Here is a 17,699-nt window from a genome sequence, read left to right on the forward strand (position 1 = left end):
GTTCAGGGAACAGAGGAAATTTTGTTAATGACATTCTAGTGCATTCTTTGCCATACACTTGATAGGTACCAACAAAAAAAATCCCAACTGGCTCTAAAATGTGTGGTAGGCATTAATATTTGGTGATACCAAACCTGAAGAAGAGCTAAAAAAAAGAATAGGGATATTGTGGAAATGGACAATGTAAATGAAGAATTGTGGTGAAAGACACATGTGGGGTATTTATTGAAATTAGAAAGAAAAGGAAAAGACAGTATACCTCCAGATGGAACATGTGATTACTTTCAAGGTTTCTAATGAAACATCTTATTTCTAACTCACACCTATCTTTGAATATAAGCAATGCATAAAATCCCTGTTTCTTATTTCTTTTCTGCATCTCCTCTACTTGACGACCTTTTAATCAGTTTTTTTTCCTATTCTGTCTTAAAAGTTCCTCTATATTTCACTCTCTTTCCATCTTCCTTTTTCTGTAATGAGTTTATTACACTTCCCTCAAATGTCAGTTTCTTTTTCTTTGCTTCATGTACCCTATCTTGCTAAAGCTTTGTTTTTTTCCACATCAGCTTGTGTCTTTGGCACTTAAGTTTTCTATAGCTTTTTAGTTTTAATGAGATAATTGTGTGGGCTGTGCAATTATTGGAGCTGCACAAGTATTGGGGCTGCCATGTAACACAAGTTAGATGCTACAGAAAAAAAAGCAGGCAGATCATACTGAGGCAGTCAAGGAGAGTGAGATAGGCCCAGTTAAATGCTATTCAGAAATGCAGAGCTCTGTCCTGAACTGGTCCTCACAGATTTCTCTTTCCAGTGGGTTTCCCAGGCATGATGTGGGAAAGGCCATTGTCTTTTAGGTTTACAAAGCAGCCCTACTTTACAATCTCATATATATTTTCTCCTTCTGCCGTTCTCTAGGTGTAGCCCTTCCTGACAAATCCTTCATTTGACTTTGTGCACAAACCATACAGACTCCCAGAAGAATTTCTCAAACAATATTTCTCAACAGCAACTCACAAAGCCTTACCCTTGCTAAGGAAAGCAGCCCCTGGTTTGCCTGAAATGTTTGGTTTCTCTGACAATAAATGTAATAACTTTCCTACTGCCACCTGTATTTGTAACCTTATTCTCTGTCCCCTCCGTTTAATGAGTAACTTTTCAGTTTCCCACTTCAAATGGTTTTTCCCTAGTTCCTTCTCATAATCCCTTCCACTTTCCTTCCCGGTCAAACTTTCAGACTCGTTAGGTTTCCCTATTAGTCCACCCTATGGCTTTAGATCATCTTTCTTTTCTGAAAAAGTCAAATAGAACATGATATACTTTCTCTGTGTCAATCAGCACTGTACTTTCAAAGAAGAGACTGAAATACAGAGATGGGTTTCTCACTCCCGCTCGCCCATTTCCTAGGAAATAGCCTACCACCAGATCTACAGTCAAAGCAGAAGCGCCCCTCTTTGCCCAATCTTTTCCGAGACCCGGGGTTCAGTGAGTCCGCCCGACCTCTCTGACGGTCGCTACCCCTCGCAGCCATCGGTTCCGCCGCCCCTCTCCCCGCGGGAGGGCCGGCGCTCAGGCAGGGCCGTTCTGGGCACACACTTCCCCCTCCAGCTCCGGCGGGGCATTCCCCGCTCTCGAGGCAGCCCCTCCAGGGCGCCCCCTCGCCGCCGCCGCCGCCGCTCCCGGTCCCGCCCCGCGCCCTCAGCGGCGGCCGCGCTCTCCGGGGGCGGCCGTGCCCGGCCCCCGCCCCGCGTCCCGCCCGCCCCGCCGCCGGCCGCGCCGCTCCCCGCGCCCGGGATGCGTCCGGCGGAGGAGCGCCGGCTGCCGCCAGGAGCCGGGGGCAGGCGGGCCGGCAGGGGGGCTCCCGCCGCCGCCGCCGCGGCTCGGCGCCGCCGCCGCGGCTGGGATTAGGCTCGCACTCGGCTGCCATGCGGAGCGTCGGGGCGGCGGCGGGGCCCAGCGGGCGCGGGGCGCGGGGCGCCGCCGGGCGCTGAGGCGGGCGGCGGGCGAGGAGCCGCCGGAACTCTCCAGCGTGCTGGGGCGCTGCCCGCCCGCCCGCGGGAGCCGCGCCGCCCGAGCCCGCCGAGCCGCACCGCGGAGCCCCTCCGATGCCTCCGACACCGCCGCTGCCGGGCTCCGCCGCGTCTCCGAGCAGCATGGCCCGGATTAGGTACCTCCGCGCGGCTGTCTCGGGCTTTTATCTCTGGGAAGCTGCGGTACTGCTCAGGTGAGTTGCTTTCTTTGGGGAACTAGAGGTTTCTCCCTTCCCGGGTTTCGGGCGACTGAAATGCCTGGGACGGGTGCGGACGGCCGCCGCGGTCACCGCCTTTCCTCACCAAGAGCGCCCGGCTACCCTCGGCAGCCAGGCTGTGGGCACACGAAGTAAATGCGTGAGCTCCGCGCTTCCTGAGCGGCTTCATAACATTGCGCTGTCCCGAATCTCATTTTGCATTTTACGAGCAGGAGTTTGTTTACTTCCTTCACTTGCTCGCAGATAAGAGTTTCCCTATAAGATCTGTGAATTTTATCACTGTTTTTAGCAGGAATTGTAACATCAATGATATTGAAAACCCTTGAGGTGCGAAGTGTCTACATGTAAAAGTTGCAGAAGATGATCTGAGTTGGGAACATATAAACTTCTTTACTACTGTCAGTTCTTTTCAGGAAAAGGAAAATCACAGATTGAGTTAGGTCAGAAGCCTTGTGCAGAAAGAGAAAAGCACTAGCTGAATGAAGAGAGGATGTGGTCTACAGAAGTCCTTTAAGAGGGAGAGCATTTGCAGTACTACTGACAGTCTAGGATTTGTATTATGAAAGATAGCAACATATCCATAAATTATGACCTGAGTAGAAGACTGAGGTTCATACAGCTTTCTCTGCCCAGCACACTCTTTCTAGGTAAAGTGGTGTTGTTATATCAGTGTAAGCTTCCTTTTAATATATAGCTCTGGAAGTGTGGTGATACCAGGCTAAAATGAACTGGACTCCTCCATGAGGGAAAACTTTAAAAGAACAATATCACATGTAAAGAAAGAGACTTCACTGTCATATATTCACTGCCAATGCAGTGAGCCATGCTTGTTATCAACATTCTAGCTCTGTATCACAATAAACAAACTATGGCGTATAACGTGACAGTGCTGGACTATTTTAAGAATCATGTTGTTATTTAGCAAAGACAGAAAAGGAAACTTAAATTTGAAAAGGGAGTTTGGGGATTACACATGTAAGGGATTTATAATCATGAAGTTAAGTCAGCAGCATGTAGTGTCCCAATGATGGCACACTTCACAAGTGCGCACACATTTATAGCAAATATTTCCTTTTTGAAGTTAATTTAATAACATGTTTTGTATCAATATATATAACATAAATAGTTTATAACACGATTTTATTGTAATTGTGCTGAAAGAAGGAGATTTTAAAAAGCTTGGTCACATGGTATGAAATTGACACTGCAAGGAAAGATTCAATGCATGTATATTACACTTTAAATTTTGCAGTGAGTATTTAATGGTCAGTGTATATGACCAAACACTTGTGTGGTGTAGGCAATACCAGCAGCACTATGCTATTATTATTCTATTTCAATGTACTTATGGAACTTATTTTTCCTCTGCTTCATATTCCATGCAAATGCCATCCTACTGCTGAATTGTTTATCCTTTATTTTAACAATATAAAAGCATTTATTCCAAGGGCGAAAGAAAGCTATAAAGTCAGTTATCAAAAGCATATAGGTATTTTGCATCACATAAATTTGGACTAGTACTGAATTGTTTCCAAATGTTTACAGATATCTAGCATAAATTCAAACTATTCTCTTCAACGTCCAGATAACTGTGGTGTTGTAATAGCCTTTTTCTCATAAATAGTCACTTTATAATAATGAACATGGTTACTGTGCACAAAGGACTATATGGTTGGAGAAAGAGTTCAGAAAGCTGCTCAGAATGCATGTTTCTCTTCTGTATCAATCTCAAGACAAAGACTGCTGATGACTTTAGGTCTAGAAATAATACATGAGAAACCTGAGGCTGTTCAAAACACATAGGAGTCTTCTCCATGCTTTACAAATGGGGGTGAAGTGAAAAAAAAGATTAAAATATTAAAAGCAGTAAAATTCTCAATCCTCCTGGAGCCCTTAATTCTATTTCTTTTCCAACTTAAACCTTGTGAAATGATTTCCATTGGAGCAAAGGGACAAGGAGCAATAGAATGCTGCTTCCACTCTGTTAGACACAGACTCCACCCTTAGCACCTATATAACACTTGATGAGAAGATGGATGTGCTATGGATTTCTAGGAATAGTCAAACCTTAAGTGGCTTACTTGCTCACACATTTTGGAAGAAATTATGTTATCTTCTCTTACATCGTGCAACTTTGAAACTTTTCTGCTCTTCCTTCATTAGGAAACTGAGGGCTGTACCAGAAAAATGAATGAAACTGACAAGAGAAGCCTTCGTTATTTGCCCAACAGCCCTGAGGCTATTTAAAATTAAGGTTTAAATTATATGCCTGTGAAGACAGAAAAAAGGTTGTTTCTCAGTGTAAATTTAGACTTGCTGCTTTAACGAGCAGTCTTGAGATGCATGCTTCACAAGAAGAAACTTCACCTGATTTTTTTTAATAATTAATTTTTCATTCCACATCAAAAGATCCTTCAAATTGCAATGACTGAAACAAGATGTATATTGGTCATTATAGGATCTAGTTATTAATTTGATCTCCAAAGGATGTTGTAGAAAAAAAAATAACAGCAATGAAGGTGGGAAAGGGTCTAGAGAGCAAGTCTTGTGAGGAGCAGCTGAGGGAGCTGGGGTTGTTCAGTCTGGAGGAAAGGAGGCTCAGGGGAGACCTTATTGCTCTCCACAACTGCCTAAAAGGAGGCTGTAGCCAGGTGGGGATCAGCCTCTTCTCCCTGGCAACAAGCATCAGGACAAGGGGAAATGGCCTGAAGCTGTGCCAGGGAAGATTCACATTGGATATCAGGAGGAATTTCCTCATGGAAAGGGTGGTCAGGTATTGGAATGGGCTGCCCAGGGGCTTGGTGGAGTCACCATCCCTGGTGATGTTCAAGAAATTACTGGACACGGTACCTAGGTGTGGGGTCAAGTTGAGAAGGTGGGTGTTCAGTCAAAGATTGTCCTTCATGATCTTGAGGTCTTTTCCAACCCTAATGATTCTGTGATTATCCATAGTCTTTCATATTGTGCGTGTTTGTACTGTTATGTCACAGATTAACACACATATTGATGATGTATTAATAGATTTTAAACATAAACAACCATTAAAGCACCTAACACTCTGGTTTATGCAATGTATTAGAGGATGGAGAGAAAATCCATTATCAGACCCAAAATAAAAAAATACTACTTACTAATATTAATTCTAGTCTGAGTCTGAGTGGGGTACTAAGAGGGTCCAGGTGCAAAAAAGAGGCAAAATCTAGGGAAAATAATGTAATGTAGCCTTAAAATAACTGTAATTTACTATGAAAGAAAGAAAAAAAATCTGAGATACAGTTTGAAGTTATAATAATATTTAAGACTGTGTATTCTTCAGAGTTTTCAATAAAGTAATAGTGTTAACAAAAAATCCTCTGGATCTGCCTGAATTCCAAGAGGTCACAATGAAAGCAAGATCATATTTGTAAAGTAAACGGGAAGATCAGATTTGTGAGTCAAAACCAGTTTCATAACAGCTCAGGAACTTTCACAGAGACCAGCACTGATCTATTAGAACTATGTTGTCAGGGACTTGACAGGGATTTGCTTTCTCCTTGGAGGGTGTAGTGTATCTATTTTATATAAACTTGCGTATGGGGGAAGAACAGCATCAAAAGATGCACTGGGGAAATGGAAAATAGATTCTCCCTATGTGGTATTTCTTTATTTATCCGTATTAGCATAGACCAAGAATCATGCTACAATTAGATTATTGCCTCTTTCCTTATTCTTTTCACTACTCCATTGGACTTACATTGAAGGAAACAGTATCACAGACACAGATAATTGCTCTTAAAAAACAGATTTTTGTAGGGAAAAACCTTCATGCAACCTAACTTTGGGCATATCTGAGTTTACAGTTAACTGATTTTGAAATTGTTCCTGCATTTCATTGCAAATTGATTTCAGGTGAATAGCTATAAGAAGCAGAAGTCATTCTCCTTTAAGCCAATATTAGTTCTTTCAAGTTCCTTCAAATAATGAAAGAGAAAAAATACAACATAATAAATCTGACACAGCATGACAAACATCTTTGAAAATAAAGATTTTCAGTTGTTCTAATGAAGCTTCAGAAGCTTACCGATATGTTAATAATTAGACTTACAATGCTACTCCAGAAATTAAAGTGTCTGTTCAAAACAAGTTGCAAATAAAGGTGTGTAAAAGAAAATCCACTAATGCAAGATGACAGCACTGAGGCACAATACTTATCCTCAGCAGCCCAGATTAAATTGGAAAGATAGTTTCTGTGGAATAAATCAGTTGACAGATTCCAGGTTCAACAAAAAGCACTTAGGACATCTCATGGAGTGGCAAAGGAAGGGTAAGCGAGCTGGGAGTTCAGACTCACAGCAACACAGGAAGGAACAAGATTCTGCCATAAACCTTTGCTCTTCCTCAGTACTTGTGCAGGAGAAGAACAGTTCAAAAGTTCAAATTGATGGGCAAAGGTGGAAATGAAGAGGTATGTCCATGGTCTAAGCCAAAGGGTCAGGTCAGCAGGTCAGGATCACGATCAAAATTATGAAGGTGCAAGACTGGTGAAAGTACGCTTGTGCATTAGCTCATGTAGAGACCACAAGGAGTCTCCCCAGAACTTCTGAGCGTGGAAAAAAAAAAAAAAAAAAAAAGGAAAAACAAACACGGTTAAGAGAAACAAAAACAAGTCCTCAGAGAAGAGAGGTGAACCCCTGCTGAGGGCTCTGCAAAACAAATACAAACAGTTCTGTTTCAAAGTTGAGTTACCAGAGCTCACACTGAGGCCAGCCAGTCAAACTCCTGTGATGAAGGGTCCTTCTAAAAGTCTAGGAGTAGAGCATCAGTACCTTTTAGGAGGCATTGTACTTTCCAAAACTCAGACAAAAGCAACAAAAGGGGGGTTTGTGACCAAGAATATATAATTCAGATTCTCTTGTATTTCAGCTCTATCAATTTCTCTTGTATTTCAAATATACCACTGAAGACACTGAAATCCCTTTGTACCAAATAGGAATTTCTTCACCAGTACAAATTTGATCAGGGCTTTAGTTATCCATTCTTTATTTATATAAAAACTTTGTTATTTTTCAAAGTTATTATCATCTTTATCATTTCAGGAAAGGAATATATATTTATATATTATGTTTATATTTTTATAATTACAGTATTATAGCCTTTAAGAAAATTAAATAACACTTTCAGTTAAAACCATGAATCTTTCAATTCTTACAGTGCTAGTGACATTTTCTTACTTTTCAACTTCTTTTAATTCATTCCTAGCCAACTGATGATAACAACAACTGAAAGCAAGTAATACTGTGAGACAAGTGCTGTGCTTCTGTATGGTGATAAATGTAATAGCTCCTCTATCAGATTAGTTTTGTCTAGGCATCCTAGGAAACATGACAATCAGAAAAAAAATGAAAATTTTTACAAGATTAAAGCTTCTTGTTTTAACAGATTCAGAATACATGCTTCAAATGACCTTACTGAGTGTTATATAATAATACCTATAGGGAATTATTCCTGCAAATCAGCTTTTCTCAAGTAATGAATGATGAAGAGCCCTTTAGTGTGGTGTTGCTTCTTGTCCTCTTTACTGCTTTTCCTACTAAACTTCATGATGTTTAGTGAAAGAATCAGTGAAGGGAGATAGGAAATAGAAGGTATCACTTTCACTGTTAAAAAGGCATCATGAATAGGTCAAGTAAAATGCACCTTTTTGAGGATATCAACTACCAGCAAAACAGGAACATCTCAGAGAGCAGGAAAATACACAGCAAAAAACTATGTTTAACGAGAATGCAGGACTGAAAGAGAAGAACGAGAAGAGCATCAGAAAGCAAAATAGTTTGAACAGTAAAGCCAAGAGAAAGGGTGAGAATTTTAAAGACTGTACTTTTTTTCTAGCACAATCCATTATTTTTTAAGGCTTCTGAGGTAATATTATCCTTTCTGTCTGACACCTTTAGATGATGTGGCATTGGAAATGTAAGTAGAGACAATAAAAAGAAAGAATGAGAAAAAAGTAAAAAAAAAATATAATCTAAAGATAGTGATATATATTTATACAAGTATAAAAGAATGCATTTCATTATTACATTTCCAGTCAGATGTCTAATGAATTGCTCCAATACACATTATTGAATACAACAGCAAACAGGGTAATAACACCTGATCTACATTAACTGGACTTTCCACATAATGAACAGAATCACAGAATCAATTTGGTTGGAAAAGATCTCTAAGATCATCAAATCCAACCTATGAATGAACACCCCCATGTCAACTGGACCATGGCACTAACTTCCAAGTCCAGTCTTTCACTAAACATCTGCAGGGACAGTGACTCCACACTCCAACATTTTTTATACAGTTTTTCTGTACTACCTACCACCCTGTTACTTCTCTGGGCTTACCACTGATGTACAAAATGAATGGGGACAACAGGGAGGGTCAGGGCTATTTCTAGGTAGGAACTTCCCTAAGATCAGTCCTCTTCAATACTGTTATTACTGAAGTTTCTTTCTGGTGACATGAAATATTAGCAAAATGCAGTTTCCAGTTTCTGTGCTTGAGACCACAGAAAAGGTAGAAAATTTCAAGAACACTCTAGTCTGACATGATTATGGTCACTGATGGGGCTGTTGAAAGAGTGGAGCTGCACAAGTAGTGGGACTACTGGCTAATACAAATCAATGGTTAGAGAAAAAAGCAAGGCAGCGGATTATCCCAAGGCTCTTTTAGTGAAACAATAGAGTAGAAGTCAGGAATACTAAATTTTCTCAAACTGTTACTTAGGTTGAGTTAATTGCTATTAACTTGCATGGGATTTTTACAGTTAAAACTAATTTAGGGAAAGTATAAGCAAAATCAAAATAGCTATGAAATTTTAAAAATTAAACTAATTTTTTTTTCTCTAATAAAATTCAAGCAGTATATAACTCTAAATAAGCTTGTAGTTATAACTACATCACCTACTGCCTTAATATTTTGCTCTTTGTTGCATTCCCTCTTTCATATAAGATATATAGATAAACACATTTATTGTAAAAAACTGTTGGCTTATGCTACCCATCACAGCTCAAGGCTTCATGCACTATGTACAGTTTACATTAAGATTCCACTATGTGTAGAGTTTATCTCCAGTTCCTTACAAAATACATTCTGAATGCACTCCCCCTTTCTTCATTTTGAAAGATAAAATATGAACCTAATGTAATCCTAGCATCTCTGAGGATCCACAAGTACCAGAATATGCAATTTCACAGATGACTTTCTACAAAATTGGCCATTTAAAGTTTTGTATGATTTTTTACCAACTTAATTAATTTTAATTTCACAAGTAACCACTCAGCAGAAATACCTAGCTAATACAGTTATACCAGCACGTTTCTCAAAAGTTTCTTTTCTTTCTAAAACTATTATGACTTTGCATCTTAGTGGGAGACTGCTGAGCTTACAGACTATTTTGTGAAAAGTTGGTTTATAATTCTCTGGCATAGAGTGGGACTCAGTTTCTAAAAGGATCCTGAGTTTTTGTCCTGTAAGTCTTGTAGTTTTGTAAAGTGTTCAAAATGTCACTGTCCTTTATTAGATTCAGTAATGCACAGGAGAGTCCATTCCCTGGGCTATATAAGGCTAAGACATCTCCAACTTCAGGGACCACCTAAACTTCCAGGTTTGTGAGCAATATATGTCCTGGCTGAGAGTGCCCTACTAGACAAAACAAATGTCACAAAGTGGTAAACTGCAGGCAAAAAACCCCCACTTTGAAACCAATCATGACTAAAGCACTGACTTCTCAGAGCAAAGCTGTGCCTAACTCCTGTGTTCTAAGGTAAAGGTCAGTTCTGTGCCTAAGCACATATAGAAAACTTCTGTGAAAGGATGTGTATCTGTGGGATGTTTTCCCTGATGCTATTGGGTCAGACCCATTACCTCTGACTCAGCAGTATTAGAACTAAATTCAAAGTGGGCAAATTTCAACATCATATTTGGAATCCATCCCCTAAAAGACTTTTTTTTTTTTTTAATCTGTAATGGTTTTTTTCATTGTTTTATTCTGCTAGAAAGAATTCTTTCTGGATATTTCTTTTCTTTTCTTTCTTTTCTTTTTTTCTTTCTTTTTTTAAGGAGCAGATTTATCAGTTTGCCTAAACTCCTAATTTGCAAGAGTTAAAGTTGAATAAAATATCTTGTAGGTTCCCTGAGTTCTCATACACTAAAAATTGATAGTCAATTGTTTTGAACATAATATTGCAAGTTTTTACCACACAAAATGAATATGAAATATTCCCACTTGAGACAGTAACCTATGATTACAAAAAGTACAATACAACGGAGAACTGAAATTAAAAATACTATTTGAAAGTTTCTCCGTATATGTGGTAAAATTTTACCTTTTATCTTCAAAACTTATCCCCAAATTCTAACACTCTGCAGATGAGCTCTCAGAATATTTCTCTCTTTACCTATTTCTGTTGTTTCTCTACACATATCTTTGAATCCAAGAGTGCTCAAATTTTTATCTGTAATTAAAATGTGAGCACAAAGGCACTTGTTCAGTTTCCCCAAATAATGGTTAACAGAATGCTTTTTGTTCCTTCTTAACAGGGATAACTCCTCCAGGAGAAAACAGGTCTTGCACATAATAAACCTTTAATACTGTTTGGGAAGCAGGCAGTGCCCTCAATGCTTTCATGATCCCTAGAACGGGGAGAGGGTGCTCTACCTGGACCCCTCACTCACCTGGTGGAGGATTTGTGAGGGCAGGGGGTGGATCAGCTCAGGTCATGACCCTTCCTTCCCTCAGTTGGTTTGGGGTTCTTTACACAAAGTCCATAATACTGGGATGATAATTTAAGGGGATGCTGCCTTAATGAAGACTAGAAAAGCCAAGACTAAATAGGTATCTGAGGGGAAGTTTAAACATCACTTCCTGTGTGTAAAAAAGAATGTGTGTTGTGGATCAGGATAATTTCAGAAAAAGCACGAAAGGCTAGCAGCACTGTTTTTTTAACCTTCACATTATTTTCTCTGACTTATTCCGTAAGGAATATGCTTCAGTGCATGCATTAGGAATACTGGGTTCTGTCATTATGTGGCATGAATTCTGTCACTCTCATCATCACCCTGAAGCTCAACTCTGATCTTGTTAAAGAAAGCCTTATACTGATTTATTGCTGATTTATATGGATAGATATTTACTGATTTATATGGATAGAATTAATAAAAAGGAGAAAATTAATCCACATATCTCCTGTAAATTAACATGGCTGGTTGAACATCACCATTCCTGTATCACAAAAAGTTCCAAAGCTCTGAAAAGATTTTCTCACTTTCCAATACATAAAAAGAAGTTTAAGTTGCAGAAAGCAGGAAAATCTCTGCTAATTCTTTGGGGAAGATGTTCAGAGTCTTTGAAAATTAGAATCTCAGACTCCAGTTTCCATTGACATTGGAAAATTGATCATTGCTGGCAAAATAGAAAGAACACTGAACAATATTTAATCAAAGCCTGCCAGCATTTCATAAAACTATGTTGAAAAATGTTTCCTTAAAACTCAATTTCATGAGAACCGTATGTTTTAAACTAGAAATATTTTTTTCTTATTTGAAAACTTCAAATTATTAGTAATAACATTATTAGCTGATTAATCAAAATAAACAATTTCATGAGAAGCATTTGGGGAAAAATACTTTATATAGTGACTTTCCAGGCTATATCCAGCTTTTCTCTAACAGAACTTTTATCAAACATATTTTAGAGAAAAAGTCAAATCTTCTGAATGGCCATCTCACATACTCACTCAAGATACACGACTGATACAAGCAGAGCTTCCCTAAGGCAAACAGAATAGTGTTTCATTGAATTGTGGTTCAGTCTTCAAGAATCTGGAGTTTTCATTCAAGATCAATTTTTTATATCTTTCTAATAAACCTCAATCATTTTATTCTAATGCAAGATTATCTGAGAAGATTTTTATGCATAGTAAAAATTAAGAAGAAACACATCAAAGAACCCATTTTCAGTATTGATTAGGGTTTACAACTCATAAAAGTGGATTTTTAAATCAGAACAAGATAAAGAAGGAACAGAATACACATGACATTCTAATTGGCCATTAATTATAAGAAAGACATCTTCTGCAGATGTACACTTCAGTGGACACTGTTTCTGTTTATACTATTGAGAGTACAGCAACCTAATAAATGCAAAGCTGATGGGGCACTCCCATAATAGTAAAAAATCCATTAGAACTAAGAAACCCAGCAATACGCGTCTCTACAATTTAAAGGATATTTTGAGATTTATTTTAAATACAGAATCAACAAAAAAGCTATAATCTGTAGAATTCAGTTTGCAGAATTCACAGGTTCTTCCTAGATCTAGGAAGAATTGCCTTGAGGAACGACAGTTCACAGTCAAAAGTCTCATTTGAATTAATTTGCCTTTCAGTCATGTTTTGCCTCATTGTCATCAGCTGTATTAACATTCATTATGGTAGTGAAAGACACCAGTCAGTTCCTGTGCAAGTTCACTTGGTTAGGAGAATCATGTATTAACCGTGATAATAAATGTAATTATTCAACCCTCACAGCTTTTATAGAAGAATATCTGGTGTAATACCATAGAGTATTCAAGAAATTATTTTATTTGGTCATTTTGCAATCCATCCATTATGCCAATAACTTTTCTACATTATTTAGTGATTGCACAAATTACCTTTATAGTGAGAGAATAATGCAAGTTCAGACTATTATAAATGGTTTACAGATTCTGTAATATTTAAAAAAATATTCCTTTCCTTTCAGCCAAGTATAATCTATCAAAAAAAACCCCAAACCAAACCAAAACAAAGATAACTGAATTTGAAGAAGATATAAATATTTTAAATTAAAAACTAAAGTTGTCAAAACTTAAACAAATTCATTGGGTCCTTAGAAGAGTGAGAGATTGTCAGAATTTGAATATTTGAAATATTCTCTGCTCCTCTTTGAGTTAACTTTTTCTTCCCCCAAAAGCAGGCTGAATAAATTTAAAAATGGTAAGAAACTAAGACTTGAGTTTAGATAATTTATAAAAATAGTTTATACAACAGGTTACAAGACTATTAAGTAGGTGCTTTTGGGAAAACAGTGAAATATATTCAGGACAGTCCTAATTTATAAAGTATGTTAATTCACATGTTGCATGGCTGAAATTGGCAACAATAAACGTGCCTTATACAACAAAGCAAAATTACAGAGACAATCTGTAGCTTGTTTAATCCATATCTTTATGAAGATAGAAAGCCTTGCCCATAGAATGCTGAAAAATTAGTTTTCTTCTTCTACCTTAAGATTCTTTTTCCTAAGGAAGGTGTAAAGTATTGTGCTTATATATATGTACCAAATCACAAAAAAAAGTTATATAAATTTAAAATTATCTAGACTATAATATACTAGAATGGTGATCATGACCGAATGACTTAATCGAAGACTTCAACTCTCATTTTTCTCTATTTTTCTCTCTCTGTTAAAAAGAGCTGAAACATTCCACAGCAATTCAAAGTTTCTCAAAACTATAGTCCATAATTGACATACTTTATGTTAACATGTGTTAAACATGTGTTTACTTTAACAAACTATTTTACTTCCATGACAGACATGACTAGAGGAAGACTGTAGAGCTCGAGGAGTTCTCAAGTGTATTAATAAATGCAAAAAAAAAGACACCATAAAGGCACTAGAAACATTAAAAAATGCTTGTAACCATTGCCGAACCTACAGGAGCACTAAAATTTAATCTTAATTCTGTAGCTGAAACAGAAAAAGTATTTAAATCTGAAAGAAAATATTTTTCAAAAACATTGCATTGAATATTGCAGAAAATAGTTGTATTGAAATGCAATCCCCTATATACTTAATGTAACTTTTATTTATAACCACTAAAATGATAGAGAATAGATATTGAGCTTAAAATTGAAAGGGGTTTTTTTGTTGCATCTAAGTATTACTTCAGCTGAAAATGTGTCCTGATGCAACTTTACTTATCTCTGCAGCATCATATTGAAAAATTATTTTGACTATTTGCACTTAGTCAAAATAAGAGGATATGAGGGCAACTAGAAAGATCAGTAGAAAATCTAAATGTTACAAAAAATATTTAAAATTTTCTTGACGGTTTCTATTAGAAAATACCTTTTTAAGGTCTTGGTGATAAAATGCTTCTGGTCTTTTTAGCTGATATGACAAACATGAGTTTGTCAAACATAAGTCTGGCAAACATGAGTTAAGAATTCAGTGTTTGTTCTGACAAAATTATTATTATCTAAAGCATTGCAGGATATGAAAATCTGCATTTTCTTTGGACTAGGAATTGTCAATTTTATGACCTATAACAAGTAAGAGATTGCATCTTTAATTAGCAAGAAACACATTATTGTCAGTTTTAGCAGAAATAAAATGAAAAGTACTTGCAATCTCAGCCTTTGTTAACACATTGAAAACTTAATTCTTTCTCTGTCATTTACTATCTTTGTCTTTATTACATGCCACCCTCTTCCTCTATTCTTTCACCACTGGAAACCTTTTTTTTGTCCCTCAGAATGAAATTAATTTATTCACCAATAAATCATTATTCAAATAGAGTTATTTCCATAAGGGAATACAAAGAGTTGGAAGGAAATTATCTCCTTGTATTAACCTTGAACAGTAGAAGGTAATGTTGTTTAATTCAGGCATCTAAACTAGGAGTTCAGTTACCCTGAGTTCACAAAAATGTAAATGTAAAGAGCCTGTTTTCCAAGGATAATTCAGAGAACGAGATGAATTTTGGGTTTTGTTTTGTTTTGTTTTCAGAAAAAAGTATCTCTATGTGAGCTAGAAGGGAAGTGCAGTGACAAATGATTTTATATGTCACTTTCAGTACTGGATCCATGCAGCTATGACCCCTTGACATAGCTCCTGGGTTTCCAGAATGGCCATGGATTTTCATAAGTAAATATTGCTGATTAATGGCCTCCAATCAGAAAATTCCGTTTTTCTTTTCTTTTTTGTGAAGCATTTTAATTTTCAGTAAAAGTAAAGAGATTGGTTTTAAATTTTATTGAAATTTAAAAAATAATTACTTAAAAATATTTATTCTGTCTTCTGAACTCCCACTCCACAATATTTGTTAACCCTCAAGGTTACCAAATTTAAAATCCTTTATTGAAGTAAAACACGGAGACTTGTATTTCTCTTCTAACCCAGCTATCTCAGTTAGCAAGTTTAAACACATCACACCTCAAAAGACTATCTGTGCCATGCCACTTAACTGAACAAATGCATTTCAGTGACAAACTGTGCAAAAATTTGGAAAAACCTTAGCCTTATCCCCAAAAATCAAACAAATTAGTATTGTTTATGCTTTACATTAATGTATTATATTTTTTGGCATACAGTTGAAGGCAGTTTTTGTCTTTCTAAAAAGAGCAGGATTTATTTTTGTAAAAACAGGAAAAGCTTTTAGTTTGGGCAGTCTTGATGCCTTCAGTAATCATTCTTGTAATTTTTCTTGCTTTTTATTTTAAGCTGTCACAGGCTGGAATATTCTAACTCTCAAAAAGGCATTTTTGTCATGTTTATGTACGTCTTGACTAATGCGCCCAAATTCTGCTTATTCTGATCTAAACTCTGATCTTGTTAGTCCTTTACCTCCTTACTTAGTTAGAGACATTACCATTACAAAAAAAGCCATCCTATGCTTCTGACCTCACCTAAAAAGCTTGCTTTCCCCAGTAATTCTACCCAATGAAGTTCTATATCGCTCAGAAGAGGCTTTGAATGCTTTGTTCGTATCACAAAACCTTATTGCTAAAATTTTCAAAATGCAAGACGCCATCAGATGATCCAACACCACCAATTATAGGATCATTTCCTTCCTAGCAGAAGGAAATTGCATGGTTATACTGAATATTTATACTCTTTAATTGCATGGTTATACTGAATATTTTTGTTTTAAAAACTGACAAATTCTATCACCATTGCTTACAGCTATGGAATCAGGGAGACTGATCATGAGATTAATTCACCTAACCATTGCTGGTGAACCAGTGAATAAGCACCACTAGACTAATTTACTGAAACGCTTTTGTGTAGTAATGTATGGGAGATGGAATTAAATGCATATTGGCTGCAGTTTTTGCTTTCTTTCTAAGTATGCAATTAATTTCTTTGAGCTTTTCTGGAAGTATTTTAATATGAAGTGCATTAAAAGCATTCAAATATCAGCTAGAGACAATGGACCACAAACACAACATCCAATTGCTCCAGGGATTTGGCCACACTTGCTGTCTGAGAGAATAAGTTAAATAATGAAATTAAAGACCTACTGGACCATCACAATGTGTGTAACGGCATTGTAGTGTGCATTGTAAGATGAAATGCAAACCTTCAACCTATCTGAATGACTAAAATGGGTTGTGTTTGATACAAAATTAGTAATTTATGATCAGATGAAAAGAATTCCCAAGACAAATGTGACAGTAACTTGGTGTTAATGTAAGATTTTCAAGAAAAGAAATGCTTCAGCAGTTTAGCTATGGAAGGGAGAAAATGAATTTACCATATAATTCAAAAGTAATTTGTATCAGTTGTGTTCAGAAGTAAGTCTTCAAGACTCTGGAGACTTCTCTCAGGCTTATTTGGATAAATGAGCGGATTGTCCTAAATTGGACTTGGAAACATCTGTCTAGGAGGTTTCCAGTGGAAGCTATAATTACAGCACACCATATTCTTTCTTTATCTCTGTCACCTTCCTGTAGCAGCAACAAAATGAGAAGACTCAGCAAATGGTGTAAGATGTAATTTCTTCCTTCCCCTGTATCTATATTGTTCTTATTAAGCCCTTCTGGAGTGATACAATCTTTTTAAGGGAAATGCTGATGGTAATCCATTACTTTTTTCCTTCGATATTTTCAAACAAATGTATATTTTTTAAGGCTGAAACCACACACTGAAAGGAATTTTTTAATAGCACACCTTGAAGATGAGTGTTTAAATGAGGGGAATTAGTAAAACCCGCACCTTCTGTAGTACAAACATAAGTGTGGAAGGAAGTGGGCCTGAAATTACCATTGAAAATACAACTTTTGTAATAAAGCTTATATAAAGCACTTTCATATATAAGGTTTCTTTCCTCTGTTTGTGCTTTGATAAAAATGTCCAGGAGGTTGGGATAGATAGAGACAACAAGAAAGCAGTAGTTCTTCAGAAAAAAAACAAAGATGACATGGGCAAGCAATCTGATTTTTGCAACCTTAAATGTTTTAGAGAAGGAAACATTTGTGGAGATTGTAAATTGCCTTTGAAGAGTTTTTCTCAATTTTCTTTTGGAGGAAGGGAAGAGAAAGATGTTCTCTCACAGACAATTCCACTTTAAATAGGCATTTCAGGAGCACAGATTCACAACCCATGCTTTATCTTGGTAACTAAATTGCCAGATGACAGATGAGATCATCCATTTAAA

At 37.1% G+C, this 17,699-nt stretch overlaps 1 protein-coding gene across 5 annotated transcripts in view; it reads left to right on the top strand.

The window, feature by feature from the left end:
• Window positions 1-1,867: 1,867 nt before the first annotated feature.
• GLRA3 (glycine receptor alpha 3) overlaps window positions 1,868-17,699 on the top strand; it is a 79,854-nt gene continuing 64,022 nt past the window's right edge. For 3 of the 5 annotated variants that reach the window (XM_063402185.1, XM_063402183.1, XM_063402181.1), the window contains exon 1: window positions 1,868-2,221. In XM_063402185.1, the coding sequence (XP_063258255.1) occupies window positions 2,103-2,221 (119 nt within the window). In that variant the 5' untranslated portion in view covers window positions 1,868-2,102. The remainder of the gene's footprint in view (window positions 2,222-17,699) is intronic. The other 2 variants (XM_063402182.1, XM_063402184.1) reach the window with 2 other exon arrangements.

The sequence above is a fragment of the Prinia subflava genome, chromosome 7 (assembly GCF_021018805.1).
Source record: "Prinia subflava isolate CZ2003 ecotype Zambia chromosome 7, Cam_Psub_1.2, whole genome shotgun sequence".
Classification (NCBI taxonomy): domain Eukaryota; kingdom Metazoa; phylum Chordata; class Aves; order Passeriformes; family Cisticolidae; genus Prinia; species Prinia subflava.